At 33.1% G+C, this 24,803-nt stretch overlaps 2 protein-coding genes across 2 annotated transcripts; both read left to right on the top strand.

Moving 5' to 3' along the window:
- Positions 1 to 12,736: 12,736 nt before the first annotated feature.
- On the top strand, positions 12,737 to 21,537 carry LOC133336118 (cadherin-87A). The gene is made up of 23 exons (XM_061544414.1): positions 12,737 to 12,843; positions 12,913 to 13,259; positions 13,319 to 13,464; positions 13,542 to 13,656; positions 13,732 to 13,924; positions 13,985 to 14,747; positions 14,922 to 14,973; positions 15,170 to 15,363; positions 15,423 to 15,737; positions 15,806 to 16,034; positions 16,116 to 16,337; positions 16,410 to 16,514; positions 17,626 to 18,225; positions 18,289 to 18,696; positions 18,850 to 19,040; positions 19,110 to 19,415; positions 19,481 to 19,961; positions 20,024 to 20,299; positions 20,360 to 20,520; positions 20,588 to 20,689; positions 20,995 to 21,076; positions 21,139 to 21,378; positions 21,457 to 21,537. The coding sequence occupies exons 1-23, from the start codon at positions 12,780 to 12,782 to the stop codon at positions 21,529 to 21,531; spliced, it is 5,667 nt and encodes a 1,888-aa protein (XP_061400398.1). The 5' UTR covers positions 12,737 to 12,779; the 3' UTR covers positions 21,532 to 21,537.
- Positions 21,538 to 23,863: 2,326 nt separating this feature from the next.
- LOC133336085 (putative inner dynein arm light chain, axonemal) lies at positions 23,864 to 24,756 on the top strand. The gene is made up of 3 exons (XM_061544381.1): positions 23,864 to 23,983; positions 24,053 to 24,308; positions 24,377 to 24,756. Exons 1-3 carry the CDS (start codon positions 23,867 to 23,869, stop codon positions 24,754 to 24,756), a joined length of 753 nt encoding a protein of 250 aa, XP_061400365.1. The 5' UTR covers positions 23,864 to 23,866.
- Positions 24,757 to 24,803: the final 47 nt, after the last annotated feature.

The raw sequence follows: 24,803 nt of genomic DNA, 5'->3' as shown, positions 1-24,803 counted from the left end.
AAAAAATTGAAGCGAAAATAACCCGTGGCATAAGTACACCGCGCGATTTGAAGAATCTCCAATTCCACACTCAAATCATACAGGATTATGAAAGCAATTTACGCTTCCAAAAGAAATTGGGCAAGAAATGGGCCATCGATGAATTACAGAAATTGCAACGTTATAAATCCGCCTCCGGCTTAGTACAAAAATTAAAACTTATAAGTCCGGCCAAGATGACTGTGGGTGATAAGAACTCACTCGCTAAAAATCAGGCCATTATGGAAGAATATGAAAAGGCTCTTCGGGAAGGTGCAGCTAAGGCAAATGCTGGGGGACCTAATAAAAAAATCACCGGTGCAGCATTAGCTGCCTATGAACGTAAAAAGACCCAACTGTTGAAGGAGGCAAAGAAAAATTATCCATTCGATTTTAGACTATCGGGAGCAGCCAAGAGGAAGATGCGAACTTTGTTAGATGTCGGCATTGAAATGGGCGAAGCTAAACTTTTGGCCCTACACTCCAGTTTGGCTGTAAAAGAATTGATCGATTTAAAGAAAGCCATCAAAAATCTCACCGGAGGCGACAAATCGAAACAATTGGTTCCATATACAGGGGGCAAGCCAGGAGCTGTTGCAAAGCAGGTCGCAGCCAAAGCAAAGCCAGCCGCAGCCAAACCTAAGCCAGCTGCCCCGACAACCAAACTAGATCCTGCACTCGCTAAAATGACAAAGAAAGAAAGGGATGGTATGCGTTCGGCGAATAGACTCATTTTCCGATATGAATCCAACAATACCGATGTTGACTCTCTGGGTGATAGAGATATTGTCTTGTTGCGCATGTCATTAAAACGTTTACAGACGTTCCACGAAAAATATGGTACACCATTGCGTAAAACAAAATTCGATGTTCTCTTGTCGGAAAAATATGATAAAGTAGGAGTGAAAAAAGATGGAGAAGGAAAGAATGAGGAAAATGCCAACATAGAAGAGGTTGGTGATGAAAATGCTGAAGGTGATGAACAATGTGATGGTGATGAGGGTGGTGACGAAGAAGCGGCTGATGAAGGAGATCAGAATGCAGAAGAGCAGTAATTAGGCTTTTCAGCATCACCACCTAATCGTAAGCAATAGTTTAGAAAGACATAATTTAATGAAATATATATACAGTACACTGACATAGACACTCTCCCCTAAAATAATTTTGCCAAGTTACGTCCGATTAAGACAGACTTATAAACAACATATGACGTACGATTTATTTTAATATTCATGTTTTATACTTGGCATTACTTTGCGATGAAAACAAATCATAATTTCATTCTTTGTGTTAGGTACATATAAGCTATGTACACATCTAGAATGGAAAGTATATACAAATTTAAACAATAATTAAAAAAAATATGTATTTAGTATTGGCAATTGTTACTAATAAGTTTTATTTAAAATTTTAATAAAGAACCAAGTGTATGATGTATTTAAAATAATGTGTATTTTGTGTAACAACTACCGATTGACTTTTTTTTGCAAGCAATGGGTAGTTGTTTTGTTATAATATCGAACAACTTTCAGTAACAATTTTTGAAAATCCGCTTTAAGATTTTCCAAATATTAGGAAGTATGAAACAATTTTGCCGTATAGTAAACTTTTCAAAACAATCCGGGACTCGACATTAAGCACATAATACCAATATACAAACTGTTTTATATTTCAAATCTGTGTTTCTTTGTTTAAAAACTGACACTTCGTTTTGATCCACTTTTTATCTCATACAGACATTTGGTCTGTACTCGTACTCAAAAAGTGCTACAACTTTTCAAATACAGTCAAGTACGATTATACCGACCAGGGGGGTTACTCTGTATTGCGTTGCGAAAGCAAGTGCGATGCGAAAGCTAAATGCGTTAAGAGTACAATTTGGTACTCTGTAACGTTCACGCAAACGCATTCGCAAACTAAATTGAAAATAGGGCAACACTGTCGCCACAAAGTAAACAATAACGAAGAATGACAAAAGGAAACGTCAAAAAATTGTAAATGAAAACATATTTTTGTGTGGTACGAGTGTTTTTTTAAACAAAAATGATGAACGAATTAAAAAAAAGAATTTTATGAGATCTATCAAATATACTCTCCCTAAGTGACCATGGGTATGAAAATATAAGTACGAATTATGTGACAAATGTTTTCAAATATTTAATTTTTATAGATTTATATAAAATGTCTCAATAAAGATTCGTTTATGTATTTTTTAAACGCTCGTCGTTTCAAATAGATCCACAACAAATCCAACTCCAATAAAAGAGGCCGCTGCTTTGAAATTCCCTAAGGTGACACATTTTAATACATGTTATTAATGCATCATGGAATTTATAATAGTTTTGCATCACATTCGGCCTTTTATTAGCGACCTTATAAGAATATGAATTCATTCACAATAGTTGTGTCTGATTCCGCTTTAATGGAAGAGATAATCAGACACAACTATTGTGATTTTATCCTATGTTTCTATTGTGAATTATTGAACGATTATTAAATAAACTAGTTTCACCCGTTCATTTTGCGGAAGTAGTTAGTCGGTCGTTATGTTTTAACCTAATTCGTAAACATAAAGGTATATCGGTCATTATATTTTGAGTTCATTCTTTATCGCCCTTTCTCTTTCGTCGCCCCGCAGACGAAGCAGTTGGAGCGTTTTTAAATGCGGTGGTTCGTTTAGTGTGTTATGGGCATTCAATTGAAGTCTGTCTTTCTCTCTTGTAAGGTGTTAAATCAATGTTTTTTTTATCGTTTTTTTTTCCTAAAAAGAACTTTTAAACAAATTTAATAAAATATGTAAGTGAAAATAGTGTCACAAAAAAGTGTTAATAGAAATTAGAAAAAGTAAAGAAAATTCAATTCATTGATGATCTCGACAGAGAGATGCTGTTGCTTCATAGTAGTTTGTCAATTGTTTGTTGTTTTTTAATATACACAAAGCAGCAACAACAACCAGAAGTGTACTCGTTCGTCTCGTTCGTATATAGTGATATATGTGTTCGTTTGTTTGTTTGCTTGAGTGTCGTTTACAGTCAAACACGTTTAGAATGAACCACCTGTTATAAAGAAGCCTAGTTTTGTGTTCAAGTGAAAAGTGTGTGTTGATATTGTTGATTTTAGAGAAGAGGTGCACCTGTGCATTGCATGTATTATAACCCAGTTCTACTGTATATGGTAATGAGGAGGAAAAGCAAGCATTCCCACAACCACAACATATTGATTGAGAGACAACAGAACAACACTCTGTCTTGGTTGGATGCTTCTTTTTTCTTTCTTTACTAAAATATGGAAATATGCCGACCTTTTAATTATAAACAAAAAAGAGAAATCTTTTGTGTGAATGAGGAAACATGTAAACAACAACAACAACAAAAGACATAAAACACTGTGTTGGAGTAGTAGATCTGCAACAGGTATTTCGAAATGAAAGTGAAATTCTAGATCTTGAGAAATATTCAATAAAAATACTTTATTGATTAATTTTTAAAGAAAATTTTCATACCATTGTTTAGGATTTTGTGTGTTTCTAACCACCACTCATTTTCTCTGGCGTGCACATCTGTTGTCTGGAATGGCGTTGCAAATATTTTGTTGTCGTTTTTTGCTTGTTTTTATATGATGGATGTGACCTCTATTACCTCTTTATTTAATTAACGTTGACAAACGAGCAAATTGATGAAATCATATTTATTGGCATCGCTACTGACAAAAAACCCATCATCATCAGCATCATGGATATTATCAAGTGTAGCCCGAACATAAAAATTAAATTAGAGGTTTGGTTTGTTTTACACTATGTCTGTTGTTCTACTCATGCTTGAAGATAATTAAATGTTCCTCGATTTTTTGAATTGCATTTCGTGCTCCATTGGACAGACAGATCGAACTATATGATATTATAGTCCATTTTTGGGTATATACAGGAGATTTATGAGCCATAGTTTAATCCCTATTAATGATTTAATGATTGAATTAAAAAAATGCCGGGCTTCTGTTGAATATTGAAAGACTAGAGTATCTTTGCGTAGTGTGGACCACCATTTTCTTTTTTTGATATTGTGGGCTTAACAACAGTAAAAAATAAAAACAATTTGTCTTCACAACATAGTAGATTTGTTGTCTAAATATATTCCAGGTCATACATGACATATATTTGTCCTAGCTTCATTATCCAATCGAAACAGTTGTAATTCCCCATATGGAGTTTTCAGAGGATAGAATACCTCTTCGCAGACATGTTTTTAATATAGGCCCATGCTTCGAACTCGTCCTCATGAAAAAGATCCCATTTTTTCATAGTGGTCGACATTACCCGACTTTGAATTTTTTTATTTAAAAATAATTATCGGCTCAAAAAAATTTTAAAAATTCACCGATTGTAATTACAGCTATTCGTACATGTTTGTTGTAGAAAACCAGAAAACCACGTAGCTTCTTTATATTCGAGATAAACAAAGTGTGCTAAAAAATGTTCAAATCATACTTTTACAATCAGAGCTTAACAAAAATCTCAACATTGCAATTAATTATTCAATACCAAGTTTGATGTCTGTTTTCACTAATTAGGAAAACATTTATCAAGTCGACATTGACATATTTCAAGCATTTTCTAAGATATGGGGGTGGTCCACATTAGACGCATGGTCCACATTACCCGATGTTACTCTAATATATAAAGCTCAGAGTTTATATTTGATTATAAAAAAATATTCTGTAAAAAAATCCCCGCTTCTTTAAACTTTCAACTAAAAAAATTTATTAAGAAGATCTTCTATAGAATAAGAACTCAAAATTTCAAATTACAGTCAATTCTGTTAAAATAAGTTGTCCAAATTCTCAATATACAAATGAGTGAAAATATGGAACATGATCTAGGTTTGATAAAAGTATTACAATGGGCTATGTTTGGATCAAATCGGAAATAACAAACGTTAACACTTTGTGGGAGAGGTACCAGAAGGAGTGGACCGACGGGTTCTATCTATCAAGGTTTATTTTATTTGTTTAATATTGAATTAAAAAAATTTCAAAATATTGACACTTTGTGGGGGGAGGTATTAGAAAGAGTGGACCGATAGGTGCCATATTCTGATTTGTGCAATATAAAAATATAAAAAACATGTCTAAGTTGAATCTTACATTAAAAAAAAAATTATATAATTGGATCCCCAGCCATAACTTCAAAATGCGAAAATTGCAAATTAATGCTAAGATAAATAATTACAAATAAATTACAAAATAATTTTCAAAATGTTGCCCATTTTATGTGGGAGGTAACAGAAGCAGTGGACCAAGATTCCCCATTTTCGAACTTGTTTTATGTTTGAAAGAAATATTACGATGTGCAAAGTTTGGATGAAATCGATTACTTTTTCCGAGAGTTATCGCGCACACCTACCATACGGACATACACTCCGACAGACTCCAAATTGTCTGAAACGGATTTGGCAAAGAAACATTGGATATAAAATCAATATTTAGATCAGGAACGTTTTCTCCTCATTTGCCATAAGGCTGAGGGTATAAAAATTGCCTAAAGATTTGTTCACATAATGTTAAACCAATACCAATCAAATTATAGCCAATTCCTATATTCCTCAAAATACCTGAAAAGTTGACCAAAATTGATATTTTCTGGTAAGAAGATTTGTCACTTATTGATCAACCAAAATATCAAAATTAAATGGCTGTATTTTGCTATTTTTGTTTATGTAGGAAATAAAATGTCAAAAATCTTTTAAATACAGCAATTTTAGGGGTAACATTGTATGGGGTATATAAATTTACGTACATATATCGATATATCCCATGTTTGAACTACAGACAAAAGACATCCTATCTCAATTCCTTACACAGAGAACACTGATTTACAGCCATCAAGAAAATACATACTGCATACATAACAAATATTTACAAACGGAATGACAAAATTAATATTCCCCAGCATAGTCGGAAGTGCCGAGTATGTGATATTCTACATAGCTGCACTTCTAACATAATTGTCTGGACGTTAATAATTCACGAGTAAATTTGAAGGCGTTTGTCAAAATATTTGCGAAATGTGTGTATAATGTGTATATAAACCCTAAAACTATATCCAATATTCAAGCTACAACGATATTATGTCAATTAAGCATTGTTTTTTTCTAATACATATTTTAAACAGGACATTGGATGTGCCCAATTTCTATATTTTTTTTAATCATACCTCATTAGATTATAAATACCATACAACTCATTTTATTCAATTTTATTTCGAAAATTGTAAATTGATACATTATTTATTCATACAATGCTGCTATAGGGTATTATTAAAATGTCACAATTCGTAACAATTGTTTTTTTGTTGCTATTTAATTATTGCGTCTCCAATGTATGTCGGTATGTATGTGTGTATGTATGTAGCGAAATATTGCATTGGGGAGGTTTTTGTTATGACCATGAATTAAAACACGTTGAAACGTGTTTAAATCCAAAAACTTTACAGAAGACGAACAACAAAAAAATGTGCCACACAAACTCATTGGGAATTGCGAGAAAGCATTTTTCAACAAATATTCGCATTATACACCTGCGCTTCTACACCAATTGCAAAAAATTATCATAAAAACATACATATGTATGTACATTTTTTAGCATCTCCTCTTTATACTGATTTTCAAAATATGATAATTTGTTTCTAAATTTCATTTCAAATGCCAAACGCCATACAAAAACCTCAGACTTGATGACGAACTATCAAAACTGAAGACCGCACAAATGCCGCTCAAGACACAAAAATTCTAAAATTCGTTTTTTTTTTGTTGCTCTTTTTTTGTTTTGTCTTACAAGATACTTCTTTGCTTTACTTACGGCTTAAGCCAAGCTCTGGAGAAAAAACATCAACAATAATGAACAACAAACCAGTCATCATTATTATCATCGACCAGACCCCAGACAGTGCTTAGCTGCTGCTGCTGGTCTGGTACTCAGTGTTCAAACGCTCCGATTGTTTGGCTTTGGGTTGCTCAACTTTAGTTGTCTTTTTGCTCGCGATACGTTAACAACAAGTAAACAGTGGAATTGTGGAACAACGCTTAAACGTCGTCGTCCATTGTAGATACTACGGTTCGGTTGGGTTTCCAAAACGGGTTTTAATATTATACACCGTAAGACCAGAAAAAAAAAATTCAAAAACGTCCAATACAATAATAGCAACAACAACAACAAATATATCTTGAATATCTCAGAAAAGACTCAAGACAGCAGCAGCACAGCTACCTTCTTAGCAGGTTGGTTGTGTGGTGGCGAAGTAACAAAAAATAATATCAAATAAGCAAAAAAGTAGAAAATCTAAGTGAAAATACCGTCATCGTGATTCTGGTTATTTGTACGTGCGTTTGTTCTTTTATTTCGTCAATGTGGTGTGGTCGTCCGTCCTCTACCACATCCGTGTGCATGTGAAAAAATTTCTTCTTTATTTTTGTTAGCACCACCATCATTACGAAGCTACTAGCCCATTTTTAAATACCATCAAAATAACAACAACAACAAAAAAGGCAAGACAAATATAAAAAATTACAAAAAGAAAAAAAATGTTTACGAACCGTGAAAAGATTTACAAAAGAATTTCTAAACAATGATCTTCGGTTGTTTTCTAAGTGATTGGGTTGATTGAGTAAACCAACGAACCACCCAACGTATAATATTCTTCTCCGAACAAATAACGAAAAAATTTAAAATTGTATAATTCTTAATTTATTTTTATAACGAAATTTTCTAATTGTGCAATTGTAATAGCCCCTGGGCATTGTTCTTTAATTGTTTGTAGCCAAACGGAATGAAAACGGTTTAGCTTTTTTTCTGTTGTTGAGCTAAACAAGTAACGACATTCGGGAAAAAGGTAAACATGAATGTCATTTTACATAACTATGGCTTAAAAGACCAGACAACAATTTACAGTTTGTCAAGAATATGTTTTCGAAAAAAAACAGACATGTCAAATAGTGAAATAAATAGTTTATCATATATGAGACGATCAAAGGACACTTCGATTAACTCTATATTTGTGAAAAATCTTTAATTTATGTATCAATGGCTTTGGTATAGTCATGGTATATTAAGTTTACAAAATATTCTTTAGTGTACCATTTGTATGAAAGTAACAAGCAACACAACTTTACAGACATCAAACCAGACTTAATTGAGTATTCTGTGCCAAAGTTGGTCTCAATTGGATAAATATTGGAAATTTGATGCACCATATGTCTATCTTTGCCTAACTCAATATGCTGCGCAATATGTTGTCTCTGTTGTCTATGGGAGCTATATCTACATCTGATCCGATTTCAATCAAACGTAACACATTCTATCCTTGTTTTAATTCCATACGTTATGCCAATTTGGACTTAATTCAGTGCGCTGTGACAAATTTTGTCTCAATTGAACAAATATTGATTTACACAAAATCGGACAAAAATATTAATGGGAGCTATATCTAAATCTGAACTGATTTTCATGAAACTTAACAAACAAAATTCAAGATTCAATTCAGTACGCTATGCCAAATTTCGTGAAAAATAAGATATATATATAGGGACTTTGGAGTTCCATTAACAAAAAATCGAACGAAAATATATATGTGAGCTATGTCTAAATCTGAACCGATTTTAACGATGTGAGCTAATATCATTCTCAAAAGGAACCATGAGTCTATGTCGATTCATTTTGCCAGTTACAAACATATGCACGAAGACATAATACCCTGGTATACAAAAATTAGATCTATATATCAATCAACCATAACACTCGATATTTCAAACTGCATTTAATCTGTGTGATCGAAATAACATATATGGGTTTTGTAATCTAATATATTTACCAATGAGTAAAAAAGAGTTAGTCGGCGTAGCCGACAGATATATACCCTCAGTCTAAAGTTTGCGGAGGACTACGGAATAAAACACCGGTTTAATAATTCGGTTTACATTAGGTATATGTACTAGAAGAGGTTCAAGAAGGAGGGAACCTTGAAACAAGTTTTCAAAATGTTGATCCTTGGTGGGAGGAGATATTAGAAGTAGAGGACCGACTTTTCACATCTTCGAACTTAATATGAGTTTGAAAGAAATTTTTCGATGTGCACAATTTGGATCAAATCGGACATTCCATTCCATATTGGATTTATAAATATTGAAAATGTTGACCCAGAAGGAGTAGACAGGCTTGGCAAAGATATTCTGATATTCCCCACATTCGAATTTAAACTAAGTTTGGAAGAAATATTACGATGTGTACATTTTGGATGAAATCGGTTACTGCCAAAAATAAAAAATTCTTGAAACTAAATTCGAAAATAATTCGTTGCGTTGGATTAGGATAGTATATTAAAAGTTAATTTGTTACTTGTTTAGATTCATATAGAATTTTTTTGGCAAGATCAATATCTGTTATTTGGGTAGGTTACATTTTGTTCAGTAATACACATGACAGAACGAGAGGTTATCGCATAATTGGATGATGTACGGTATGGTGACCACTTTATAGGTCGCACATTGCTTAGTTGTAGTTACGACTTTTTTTTTACAGAAAACGTATACATCCATGCCACATGAAAATTTATTGCTTTATATTGATAGTATATGGGATTTTTCCATTTGAAAAATTGTTCATATTTTAATTTTTGCATTACACTTATCAGACTGTGTTTTACGTTCCTAAAAATTCACTAATAAAGCATACATTTTTCAAAAAAAAAATGCCCCTTTTGAAAACATTTACTTGACAAACTGTACATAAGATGCATTCAGTTAGTCACTCACATACACACACTTCAAATACCAGTTCGGCAACTTCATCATCATCGTCCATATGCAATCATCTACTGGGGGTACTAATACTCAAGCTATACTAGTTACTCTATCCAACTTGATTTTGGATTTTTCTTCTTTTACTCTTGTTGTTGTTGTCGTCGAGGTCTACGAAAATCCAGTTGGTTATCAATTGATTTCTTTATGCGGAAAAAAATAGTTGAAGACAACTAACTGTAACACTTGGATAAACTTACGATCTTCCATATATTTGTTGTTGAGGCTGCTGCTGCTGCATTGCGTTATACAGGTCATAACATTGACTCCATCATATAATTGTTGGTGATAATGACAACTGATGTTTTGGGGGCGAATTTTGAAGTTAAGTTATAATATCATTAAAAAATGAAGTGTGTTATGTGAGTTACAGAAAAAAATAATTGATTTAAAATTTATTTTGGTGGATAGTAATTATGTACAACCAAATCGCTATTGGGAAATGTTGACCTAAACACCACAACCATTTTCAATTTGTAGATTACATTTGTTGAAAGTAGCAAGAGTGCATATGTAAATTTATTATCGAACTAACAGTTGTTTAGCCAAAACATAATTACCTTTGAAATGCAGAAAATAGGACGCAAGTTTAATTAACTGACACTTGGTTTGAATTGCCAAAATCGACTTTCCAATATTAGTAAAATATAAATAAATTTATTTAATATTTGACGGGTCCGCTCATTCGACCTTGTGTTTACCCTATACAACGACCTATCAACTTTAATTTTTTATATCTCCAGTCTTATGAATAATGAGGTTATGTATATATACACTTTCAGACAATTTGGAGTCGATACACAAATATTCGTTCGTTCTTCTGTTCAAAGGGAGTAATCGAATTCATCCAAACTTATTTTAAGTTTGATGACGGGCATTTCATGCGAACGGAATATACGATTTGAGACATATCGGTCCACTCCCCCTGGTACCTCCTCCACAAAATGGTCAAAATGTTTAAAATTGTAAATCTTATATGAAGCGAAGGGAATATTTAATTTCATCCAAACATTGGACTTCATAATATGTTTACTCTACATGGAATAAGCTCGAATATGAGACCCGTTAGTGCACTCCTTCTGATGGTACCATCCCCACAAAGTGTCAACATTTTGAAAATTTTATAATCCAATTTAAGATAATGGAAGTTTTGAACCAAACTTTGCAAATCGAAATATTTTTTCCAAACCAACAATTAAATTCTAAGATGAGATCAATTGAGGCAACCTGACTATTTTTATACCCTTCAGCACACTTTGGTACAGGGCATATGTTTGTAACCACAAAAGGTTGTCTCCGATCGGGAGACAATCGGTTCAGATTTAGATATAGCTCCCATATATAGTTTAGTCCGTTTTTATGTAAATGGAGCATCATACTGGCAACATTTGTTCGATTGAGACAAAATTTGTCACAGCGCACTGATTTAAGTCCAAATTGATTTCTGCGAAGTTTTGTTGAAATCGGTTCAGATTTAGATATAGCTCCCTCATATATCTTCGTTCGATTTTAGGTAAATGGTCCACCAAACTCTCAATGTTGGTCCGATTGAGACTAATTTTGGCATAACGTATGAAATTGAAAGTAGAATAGAGTGTGTTAAACCGAATCAGAATAGTTCCCATATAGAGCTTCGTCCGATATTATGTAAATGGTCTACAAATCTCCCAATTTTTGTCCGATTGTGACGAAATTTGTTCAATTGAGACAAACTTTTGCACAGAATACTTAATTAAGTAGGGTTTGATGTCTGTGAATTTTTGTTGCTTGTTGCTTTTATAAAATGGTACAATAAAGAATCAAAGTCTTCCCGATTGACCTAGAAATTTTCATAGATTTCAGAATCGCCCGATTCAATTTCAAAGGTCCTCTAAATATGATGTATCTACAGGATATTGTATATATTAACAACTCTTGTACATGGTGAAGGGTATCATATGATCGCCCGTCCGACTTTTGGTGGAAATATGGTGAATTAGTAGTGACAGTCCTCAGTCGTATGAGATATTTTTGTTTCTATAAAAAATGTTCCGAGGATCATTTTTTTAATAAAACAAACTTTATCATCGTCTTATGACTTAATTATTTTTTATCAGAATAACTTCTTTTTAATTATTCAATCACTTTCCAAACAAATTGAATGTAATTTTTTCTTTCCAAGTACATACATAGAAAGTTACCAACAATAAAAAATTAAATATCACATTTTTAACTTGTTCTCTTCTAGACAGAAATGTAACATTTCTATATTAATGTTGAATACATTATCTCAGATAATCAACCTAATTTCAACTGACTGTTTCATATTTTTTCAATTTTAGACTTCCATGATCTCTTATTTCAATAAAAAGTATAACAACGGCTGATCTAAAAAACAGTTTCGCATATGTCATTAACACAATAACATAAAAAAGAACCAAAATTTATTTCACATTTCTTTTTGAAAAAAAATGGGACATGACACTTAACTACTGTTAGAATCACAATTAGAAATGTTAATGGTGTACTCGTACATACCGTGTAAGGTTTACGTTGCGGTAGATACTGTGACCATCATTAATCACAAGAAGTTGTCTTTTTTTAGATTGTTTTGTTAGAATACAAAAATAACTTATCAACTCTTTTTTATAGATCAAATCTTTTACGCAAATTGAAGAACTCGCAGCGTTTTATTCCCTACATCAAACTGTGGTTTTGAATTACATTTTTTATGGAAAGCTCCTTATCTGCTGAGTACAAAAAGCAGCCTATGTGGGAAAATATTTCTATAGAAAAAATCCGTAGGCAACTTTTTTTCTCTAAAGAAAAATATTTCCTTATTCCAGACCACAGTTTTATTTAAAAAAACTTAACTTGTATTCAAATTTTTCATTACAGACATAATTAACTGTAAATGACGACTTCGACAATAACAAAATGCCAAAAAATCGTACTCTGATATATTTGCTATTGCTTTTAGCCAATAGTGTCTTGATCATATGTAAGTATACAAAAGTTCTACCATTCTAAGACAAGATATCAAAAAACAAATATTTTTTTTTCATTAAAGGTGAAACAAATTTTCCACCTGTATTCCGTCAAGTTAACAATAACATCGTTTTATCGGAAAGTACACCAGTTGGTACGGTGGTTTACAAACTCGAAGGTTCCGATCCAGAAGGTAGCAATATTACATTCGGTTCAATTGGTTCAGAACATTTCGAAGTTGATCCCTTATCGGGAAATATAACATTAATAAAACCTCTCGATCGTGAGGAAAAAGATAGTCTATCGTTTTTAATAACCGTAAGGGATCAAGTAAGCGATGAAGGTGAATCGGAATTTGATAATATTGTTCAGGACACTCTGACCTTTATAATATCCGATGAAAATGACAATGCCCCAGAGTTTGTAAATGTAAGTTGAAATATCCGAAGACAGGTTGACTTAATATTAATGCTATTTTTTTCAACTAGACACCATATGGTGTAGATGTTTCCGAAGATACTCCAGTAGGCACAACAATATTCAGAAATATTTTGGTCAAAGATCGTGATATTGTTGGAGAAAGTTTAGATATAAAATGTATTGCCCAAACCCAATCACCAGATGCCTGTGACAAGTAAGTTCTCAAGCAAGCAAGTTTTAGTTTTTCTTTAAATTTATTTTTTATACTTTTTCTCGTGGTTGTAATTTTAGATTCCGTTTGGATATTGTGACAAGTGAACCCACAGTCCTTACTGCTAATGTTATCCTAAATGAAGCTTTAAATTATAATCAGCGCACAATTTATCATTTTATAATAGAAGCTACGGTAAGTAAAAGGGTGAAATTTTCGAAAGTTAAAGAGAGCAGTAAAAAAATAAACAAATCGTTCCATTATTTTCAGGATGGAGTGCATGAAACGCAAACTCACTTCGAGGTACGAGTAAAAGACATACAAGACAAACCTCCTGTATTTCTGGAATACAAATCGAATGTTATTGACGAAGATGCTCCCATAAATACATTGGTTTTGAAAATTCAAGCAAGAGATGGCGATACCGGAGAACCAAGAAAAATTGTCTATGATTTGGTGACAAGTCAGTATAAATTTCAATACAAATTCCACAACATCTTATAACTTCAAACTTGTCTTGTAGATCCCATGGACTATTTTCTATTAGATGAACATACCGGTGAATTACGCACCGCAAAACCTCTAGATCGTGAAGCCTTGCCAGATGGCTCTGGTATAATGAAACTTACGGTACGAGCCAGAGAAGTTGTCAATGGTGTACCGAGCAATGATCCCATGGAAAGTAGTACCACAACTGTGACAATCACAATACGTGATGTAAATGATTCACCACCCACATTTAATCGCAAAGAATATGAGGTATCGTTGCCGGAAAATACAGCCACGGGTACACCATTAGCATTGGATATGAATGTAACAGATCGTGATGTTGGCATTAATTCGAAATTCTCCTTACGACTTGATGATGTTTCGGATGTCTTTGATGTCGAGCCGAAATTTGTAACTGGCTTCTCTCAAGTTCATATACGGGTGGCCAATGGTACATTGGATTATGAAAATCCCAATCAGCGGAAATTTATTGTACTGGTGATTGCCGAAGAGACCGATACAAACCCTAAACTTAGTTCCACGGCAACCATAACGGTTTCCGTCTTAGACGTCAACGACAATAAGCCCATGTTTGAAGAGCAATCGTATTCGGCTTCTGTATCCGAATCTGCTCTACCAGGACAATATATTGCCACAATAACTGCCAAGGATTTGGATTCAGGTAGTTATGGTGATGCTGGTATTCGCTATAGTTTATCGGGTAATGGTGCTGAGTTGTTTGATGTTAACGAAAAAACTGGTGTCATATCGCTGGCAGATTGTCACAAGAAACCTTCGGAGACGAGTAATAAACGACGTAAACGTGATATGGAAAACTATTTAATGAGTTATCATGGTGATGATGAAGTAAATAATGATGCAACCTTTGAGTATAAAATCATAAAACCACCAGCATCAGATGCCATCGCGGAAGTTAATAATGACCTAATGCCAAATAGTGTGGAGACACAGAAAACCTGTTTGGACTATGAAACAGAGACAACATACTTTTTGACCTATAATGTAAGTTAAACCCTATATTTTGATACATACTAGGCAATTTTTATGATATGAAATGGATTGTATATGTTTCATATTTCAAAATATGCAATAGCCTTATTCCAATTAAAACTTTCTTTATATTCAAAAGGAATTCGTAAAAATTGTCAAGTGAATAGAAATATTAATTTTTTTATTATCAAACTTTTTTCGTTTAAAGGCCCGAGATGATGAAGGTCGCGGACAAAATACCGTCGTTTCCTTGCGCATTTCAGTTATAGATGCCAATGACTCACCACCAGTTTGTGAAAGTCCCCACTATCGAGCATCTGTTGATGAGGGTTCACATGTTTTTGATGCTCCCCTGTTTGTAAAGGCTCGCGATGCCGATACCGTCTCGGAGATTTCCTATAGGTAGGCCTAATTTTGAATTATTAGAAACAATAGAATTGAAACACAAATTTGTTCTACAGTATTATTGGTGATAAACATATCCTGGATACTTTTGTCATTGATAAAGAATCTGGCCAGATTACCATACGACCAAATGCCACACTAGATGTTACCCACTTAAATAATGATAATCTTGTATTTGCTGTAGAGGCCAATGATGGTCTGTACACGGCAAATTGTATGGTAAATGTTACGGTGCGTGATGTTAACAATCATAAGCCACATTTTTTGGCCGATAACTATCAGGCTGATGTTGAAGAAAATTCCGAAATTGGACGCAGTGTAGAAAAATTAGAAGCTGAAGATTTAGATTCGGGCATAAATGCCCAGCTGAAGTAAGTAGAAATATATTATTTCAGGATAGTTGACCCTTAATATTGTTGTGATTGTTTTTTTTTTCAAGATATCGCATACAGCATGGAAGTTTTGATGATTTTCGCATTGATGAAAATACTGGAGAGGTATTTGTGTCACGAAAATTGGATTATGACAAGCGTAATACCTATGAAATTGAAGTAATTGCCATGGATATGGGCACACCAAGTCTATCAGGGACTGCCACATTGACAGTGAATATAATTAATAGCAATGATAAAGATCCCTATTTTACACCAGCCACACAATATGCCGAGGTTAGTAATGGCTTCGGGTTATTTGTAATCGCCCAAGTTGTGAAAAAAACTTATTTTATTTTCTTATTTATTTTGAAATAGGTCCGCGAGGATACCCTTGTTGGTACTGTTTTCTATACTCTATTAGCTATTGATCCGGATGTCTCATCACGCGATTCGCTAGAATTTGCTGGGGTTAATATCACGGCCGTTGACAAAGATGGCAATGAAGTTGAAAACAGTGAACAATTCAAGGAATACTTTACAATTACACGAAGTGGCAAAGTTATGGTTAATAAAAAACTTAATCGAAATTTATTTGCTGTAAGTTTTACAAATTTCACATATTTTATATAGATATTCACAATATAATTTTACATATGTACATTTTTACAGGTAATCCGCATAAATGTATTGGTCACTGATAGCACTGCACCCACGGTCCAACAAGGCATGGGCCTTTTGATAATACAAATTATCGATGTCAATGAAGTTGCACCGGTATGTAGATTCGTTTAATTTAATTTAATCGTTTTTACTAAAAACTCATGCTTTGGCAGTAATGATTCATAAGATTCGTGATCATAATGCATTGCTGACTGCTTAATTTGTTGATAAAAGTCTGAGTAGAGATTTCTTTGAACAAAAAGAATTCTTGTTATATATAAAAACGTGACAGTTTTTCAAAAAAATATTACATACTTACAATGTTCCTATGGCAATAACAATCTTTATGGTCATTGTTGTCAGAAATATAACCAAAACGCTGACTTTACTATTTGCACTGGGTGCATAGTAATATAAAGTTAAATAGCCCAAAACAGTTTCGATTGCATTTAAAAGTATGTGTTCAATTGCTTGGGCCACTAAAGGTGGTATAAGTAGCTGTGGCAAGGCCTCAGTTAATATGGGAAACCTACAGATAGGGCAAAAGTAAAAGTATATATGTGTTTTCCTAATTCAGAAGTGGAACCCACAGTTCTCTATGATGAAGAACAATTTGAAATATCTTTCAACTTACATGGCTATTACATTGGCCGCCAGTGTTATATGACCCGCCACGTATTTGCATATATGAAACAGAGAAATTATCCACACTAAAATAGGATGACACAATAGAAATGATGAATCACAGGATTTTGATAAATGAAATTCCACCTAATGACATTGAAATTGTTTTAGTTTATGGAATATCGAACATATTATCCATACTTACCTCTTGCAGATTTCTTTGTAAACGATAAGGATTTAATGTTGTAGCCTTAAAAACAATAATGAAAATATTCAACGATAAAATTTGTAATCTTTCCAATTCCATATTCGAAAAAAAGAATAAAACAAATCTTTACTGCAATTCCAATTTTACTATTTTCTTCGATATCATAAAAAAAAAGAATAAAGCAAAATGTTTATTCGAAATTCAATTATTTTAATTAATCATGACAGAAAACACAGAATTTTTCGAAAAATCTAAATCAAGGCCCAATTCCTATATAAGGTCTGACAGTAAGGACAGCTGAGTATTAAAGTTTGCAATTTCCTATCGAATATCCAGAGTCCTTCTCAAACCGCATAATTAAAACAGAAAACCTTATGTTTTTCTCGCTTACAGAAATTCAATTTACCCTGGACGCCCGAAAATCCTGTCATCAAATTACAAATGGTTGAAGAACAACCAATCGGTACAGTACTAACAACACTACAGGCCTATGACGAAGATTCTACAATTGGAGAATATGATATATCGGATAATGACTACTTTGAAATTAACAAATCCAGCGGTGTAATCACATTAACCAAACGTCTGGACTATGAAACAATTAAGGAAGTGAAATTTATTGCTACAGTTAGTGACACAGGAGTGCCACCTTTAACCTCGACGGCCGACGTTATTGTCGATGTTATAAATCTAAACGATAATGAACCACAGTTTACACAAAATGAGTATTATTTTAATATAACTGAAAATTCACCCATTGGTACAGTGGCGGGTAAAGTTGAGGCATTCGATAAAGATTTGGGAGCATTTGGTGAGGTAACATATTCGCTCATCGGAGAGAATAATAAATATTTTACCATTGATTCATATACGGGTAATATAATGGTTTCGAACTCATCGATATTGGATCGTGAGAAAGTTAAACAGCTAACATTAACAACGGTGGCCAAAGATAAGGCCCCCACCACAGTACAAAAATCTACATCAGCGGCGGTAAGTTTGCGCAACTTGAAATGGAAAATGAGTTTTCTAAGATGTTTTGTTGTTGTCTCATAGATCTATTTAAATATTTTGGATGTAAACGATAATGCGCCGGAATTTACCCAAAATGAATATACGTCGACTGTGGCAGAAAATGCCGCCTTAAATCCTCCGGCTGCAGTGTTACAAGTTAAGGCTTTTGATTTGGATGAGGGTATATTTGGTGATGTACGTTATGTAATAATAGCCGGCAATGAGGAGGGACTTTTCCGCTTAGATGCCCAAACTGGTATTCTATATCCTGCCCAGAGTCTTAATGGTAAAAAGGGAGTCTATGAGTTGACAATATCGGCAAGAGATACACAAGGTTCCGGTACAATGGAGGCCACAACTAAGGCTATTGTAAATGTTATGGGTGTTAATCAACATCGTCCGGTGTTTGTAATACCGGCATCATCTAATGCTACTATCGAAATTCCAGGGGTAAGTTCTTTTTAATCGTCTACAAAAGAGGAAACTGAATGAAAGATAACGGGCTACTGTCTTGCTAAATTTCATTACAACTTGTTTTTGTTTGTCTCTGGCTTTGTTATTATTTCAGAAACTCAATATGCCTTTCTCCTTTTCTCTATTTAGGATGTTGTGCCCAAGGATTATCTAATTTTAACGGTAAAAGCCACAGACGATGACCCCGATGAAAATGGTAAAATATTTTATCATTTACAAGTAAAAGATCAAAATCTTCAAGAAACCGATGAATTTAAAATCGATGCTGAAACTGGGGAGCTAAGGACCAATGGTGATCTCCATCGCAAGGAAAAAGCCAAGTATGTAATTAATTTTGTTTTTAAAGTTTTGAATTTGCAGAGATGATTGTATTTTATTGTTTTGTTTAGTTATGATTTAATTTTGGTAGCCAGCGATAATGGCAATCCGAAACCTTTTGAAACATTACGTTTCCTAACAATCAGTATTATTGATGCCAACGAAAACAGACCCGAATTTCCAGATGCCAGCAATCCCTATAAGATTTCCATATTGGAAAACAATGAGCGTAATATAAAAATTGGTAAAATCCAGGCAACGGCCCGCAATAAACACAACAAGGACGTTTTCTATTATATGTTGCTGGGCAATGAAGATGGGGCTTTTGTTGTGGACAAAGCAACGGGAGATATTTATACCAACAAAACATTGGATAGGTAAAGCGAGCGAGAGAGAGAGAGATAAAAGAAGTGTTCCTCCATAATAAATCGTTTTTTTACAGAGAAACCACCGATTTTTATACCCTCTATATATTGGCTAGCATCAAACGTGATCTCCACATATCCGACGAAGAACGTGCATCATTCTCCATTAAAACATTAGATCGTGACAATACCGTGGCCAAGGTTCTCATTACCGTTTTAGATCAAAATGATAATCCACCCATATTTGAAACCGATATCTATTATGCTGGTGTCAATGCCAAATCACCAATTGGTACAATTATAACTACTGTAAATGCCTCGGATGCGGATGCTGGAAAGAATGCCTATATTGAGTACATGATTATTGCTTCGAATTTATATAAATATGGGGCAACGAAGAGTACCGGCTCTATTGTACCAAGTCCATTTGCTATTTCACCAGAGGGTCGAGTAACAACGGGGGCATTTGTGGCCGAATACAATCAGGATCGTTTTGAATTGGAAATTGTGGCAAAAGAAATGGAGAAACCAGAACGTGTGGCCAGAACTAGGGTTATTGTATGCAGCACCTATTTAATTTAAAAATGGAAAATCCCTATTTAAATATATTTGATTTTTAGGTTTGGATTTATGACTACAGTCAATTGGTACGAGTTATTCTGTCACGACCACCGGAAGAAGTCTATCAGCAGCAGGAAGAAATTGTGGCCGAACTGCGTAATGCAACTCAGCATCGTATTATTGTTGATGAGATACGTTTCCATGTCGATTCTATGGGACGGATACGTATGGATTGGTCGGATTTATATTTCCATGCTGTTGATCCACAAACTCAACAAATTTCGGCTGTTGATGAAATTTTGAAAGTCATTGATGCCAATTATGATTATTTGCGGGTAAGTAAAAAAGATTTAATTTTTTTCGGGGTTTAAACAAATTTTTACTCTCTTTAAAAGGATTACTATGCTGGTTTTGCCATTGAAAATGTTGTACCCGCCTACATCACAATTGTCCAGGAAGAATTTGATCTGGCCGTTGCAGGTTTGGTTGCATTGGTAATTGTCCTATTTGTGGGTGTTGTTAGTTTTATTGTATTATGCTGTTGTCTCAAGCATTGGTATGTGTAAAAAGTGTAATCAGCCTTTTAGCGATAATTGTTTTGTCATTATTTCTTCTGCTTACAGGAATTTATCAGTGCCAACGGAAAATCGTCGAAAAGAGGCTTTAATAAAGAAACAAATTATTGAAGATCTCAATACAACCGAAAATCCTTTGTGGATTGAACAGTAAGTATTTTAAAGACAATTTTTTTAAATAAAATTATCAAAAATGGACCGATAATATTTCGAAAAAATAGTAGGACTTCCCATGTTAGAACAGATCGTATTCAATTTATTTTTAATTGAGATTTTAGTTTCTCGGCTAATATAAACAACACAGGGATTCAGCCTGACTATTTTGCAAAAACAAAATATAAATGGTATCCCAAAAAACCGCCAACACTACTAAATAAAATTAAAAATATTCTTTTCAGTATATAAATAAATAAACTTATATTAATCACTTTATTTTTTATTTCATTTTTTTAAAGAAAACTAAAATTATATGAGGAACAAGAACTGACTATGCAAGTGTTTTCGGAACCCGATCACATATCCAATTCTGATATACAAGTAAGTAAAACCAGTATATTTCCGAAATCTCTGTTGTTTCTTAGTTGAGAATATTTCCACAGGGTCATATGGACCATTGTGGTTCAATGGAACAGCAGCATGTTGTTGATAATACATATGCCACAATACAGCCACGTAATCATGGCGGAAATTCAACGGGTATGGTGGGTGGTGGTGGTGGCGGCGTTAATGGCGGTCAAAATCCCAATAATGGTGTGGGACCAAGCAGTCATGGCCGTATCGATCCACATATGAATGATTTTGCTGATTATGCAACATTACGCAATAACAGGGTACCTTCGGTAAAATTTTTGCAGATATTGTTAATTGATATAACTAATGTTGTGTTTTCTTTTTCTATGTTATCTTTTTTGTTATAGATGTTTGAGTTTACTGGTTCCACATTTCAGGCCCCAATTAGGGATGGTGATGATGTTGTCACCGAATTAATATAATATCATAAAAAACAAATCGTAAACAAACTGAAGAACAATAAAAATCAAGTATTGGGCTGCTAATCAAATAGAAAACTTAATCGAAATATATAAATATATTTTTATATAAAAAGGTTTATATAATTATAAGTTAAAAATAGCGGAATATGCCGAATTGCTTATATAATCTAATTCAAAGCAAGACAGCTTAAACACAGCAAGGAACAAATATACATATATCGTTTACATACTCGAAATTATATATCCCTGATGATTATGACAATAACTGAATAGACTTTTAAAGATAATATCATTTTGTCGCACAATTTCAATTTTGAAAATGTATTATTATTATTTATATCATGTATTTGAATATTGAAATACACATTTAAGGGAATTTTTTTTTCATTAACTAGAATTGTATGACTAATTTTTTTCAGGTCATAAAGCCCCAAAAAAATGCGAATTTCAATGTGTAGTCTAATCACAATATTTTTTATACAAATTCTATTATATTATACACGAATCTAACTAGCTAAACAAATTTAAACCATTATTTAAATAAATATGAAATATATTAATTTTGCTGTTATAGTTAAGCTTTTTTTCATAATTTTACTAACATTAAGATAGCCATTCTTGCTGTATTTGAAAATTTATTTTTCATTTATATGTATAAATTTAATAATTTAAAATACATTTAGTTTACATTTAGTTAGAATATGTATTAAAAAAATAAAATAAAAACTGTTTATGCTTTAAGTACAAATTATTATGCTTCCAATGAAAATGTCCACAAAACTAATATGATAAGTACATACATATATGTATTTATTATTAAAACAAAAAAATAATATATATATGCAATAAAAATTTATACAATAAAATATATATTAACAAATATTTATGTGTGTTTTTATGTTGTGGGGAGATATTATTAATAGTGTGCCGTAAAGTATCCTAAATTTTAATACGTGGAGAAATTATAGGGCTTTCCACTTCATTGGGAGATGGAATAGTACAAAAAACACATTAATTTATAACGAAGTGTTTCATTTGATCGATGATATATTTCTTTCTTCAAAATAAATTTAAGAAATCATCTAATTTTTTATAACGCTATTTATAAAGATAACAGATTCCCGAATGAGCTCGACATTGCCCATCTAAATCAACTGTCGGTTACACCGAAACGCACTAACATATTAAAATCGTATGGAATGTCCGATTTGATACAAAATACGCACATTGTAATATTTTTTTAAAATTAAATCTCAAATTCGAAGATGGGGTCCCATCGGACCACTTTTTCTGTAACCTGCCACACCATGTAATATTTCAAACTTTAAAAACAAAACATCAGTTATGTGTCAAATCGTCGACTTTTCAAGTGATTTATTATTTGTTTGGGATCTAGCACAGGATGCCCAAATCGGCTATACTTTTTGGTATGAATTTAAATTTAAAATTAGTCGTTATTTGATATATCTTTGAACTTTCACAAAATGTTATTTTTTTCTTATATAACATGATTTTTTATATATTTTGTCAATATGGATTAAAACGTTAGAATTCCCTCAAACAATTTATGCAAAATTTATGAAAATCGGTTAAGTAGTCGCTGAGTTATTTGCATTTGAATTCAACGATGTTCCGAAATATCGTTGCTGTTTGGTGCTGGGCGCCTATTACCTGAAAATGAAAAATTACACAAACATTTATTTTTAAAAAAGTCAATTTTTTATTCACAATGGCTGCTGGTTTGTAAAGAAAATAATTATAGCATACTTTTAGGCCAAACACAGAAGTTGGGGTTTTAATTGATAGGTGATTGTTTTGAATTCAGCGACTACTTAACACATCGTAATATGTTTATCTTAAATAGATCAAGTTCGAAGGTGGAACCCGTCGGTCTTATCAGAAATAGACTATACGAAAGAGCGTATATAGAAATAGAATTTACGAAAGAGCGTGTATATAGTCCACATTCACAATAGTTACGTTACGTATTCAACTAATTGAAACACTTGTAATGGATGGCGTATAGTTTTTTTAATAAACAACATTTTCTAATTTATTTTTTTTTTTTAATTCAGCATTTATTTTTTCCTTCATTTATCGGATAATATTTTATAATACATAGATTTGTTGCAACTGCTGATAAAAAACGGAAAAGTGTTAACATGAATTATCGATTGTTTACTTTAACATTTATCGATAATTTATACAAAAGTTATATTTCCGGTTGCTAAGGAAGAAAACTGTTTATTTCAAAATATAGCACACTTCAACTCATTTTGTAAAAAGTATAAAATAAAAAAATAATTACAAAAAAAAAAAAAATTGACTAGAAAAGATGGATGTTGATATGGAACAAACAGCTGTTGGGCAATTTCAAACATTGGTACGATATAACAATCCTGTGTTGGTGGTAAAGCATGTTGATAAAAAAACAGCAGGACCAGCAGATTTGGTAAGGAAATTATGAAATGATAACAGATACACCAAATAAAATTATATGCCACCTTTGTTAACCATTAAGGAAATGAAAAGGCCACAAACGGCTGGAGCCATATTGGATACGAAAAAGGAAACTGAGGAAATTTTAAATTCAATTTTACCACCACGTTGCTGGGAAGAAGAGGGACAATTGTGGCAGCAGACGGTGTCCAGTACTCCAGCCACCCGACAGGATGTTATTAACTTACAGGAGATGTTGGATACGCGTTTACAGCAGACCCAGGCAAGGGAAACTGGAATATGTCCCATAAGACGGGAATTATACTCGCAATGTTTTGGTACCTATTATCTAAAAATATTTCAAAAAACCTTTACTAATTGCATTATTCCCCTCCCTCGTCTTTAGATGAAATTATACGCCAAGTAACTATCAACTGCTCGGAACGTGGCTTGCTTTTATTACGTATACGCGATGAAATCGCCATGTCAATGGAGGCATATGAAACCTTGTATTGTAGCTCGGTGGCTTTTGGAATGCGTAAAGCTCTACAAGCCCACGAAGAAAAAGAAATGCTAAGGGATCGTGTCAAATCGTTGGAAAGTGATAAGGAAGTATTGGAAGATATGATTGCCGATATGAAATTAAAGAACGAACAGGCGGAACGTAGAAATGCCGAGCTGCGTGCCTCCGAAGAAAAGAAATACCAAGAAGAAGTGGCATTCCTTAAGAAAACCAATACCCAGTTAAAGGCACAGTTGGAGGGTATTACTGCACCAAAGAAATAAATAAAACAAGAAATTTTATTTTTATCTTTGATAAAATAAAATATGTT

The sequence above is a fragment of the Musca vetustissima genome, unplaced genomic scaffold (genome assembly GCF_032173495.1).
Source record: "Musca vetustissima isolate MV318-11 ecotype Yass unplaced genomic scaffold, APGP_CSIRO_Mvet_v1 utg744, whole genome shotgun sequence".
Classification (NCBI taxonomy): Eukaryota; Metazoa; Arthropoda; class Insecta; order Diptera; family Muscidae; genus Musca; species Musca vetustissima.
Note: the sequence above shows the minus strand (reverse complement) of the source record. Positions and strands in the feature narration are given on the sequence as shown.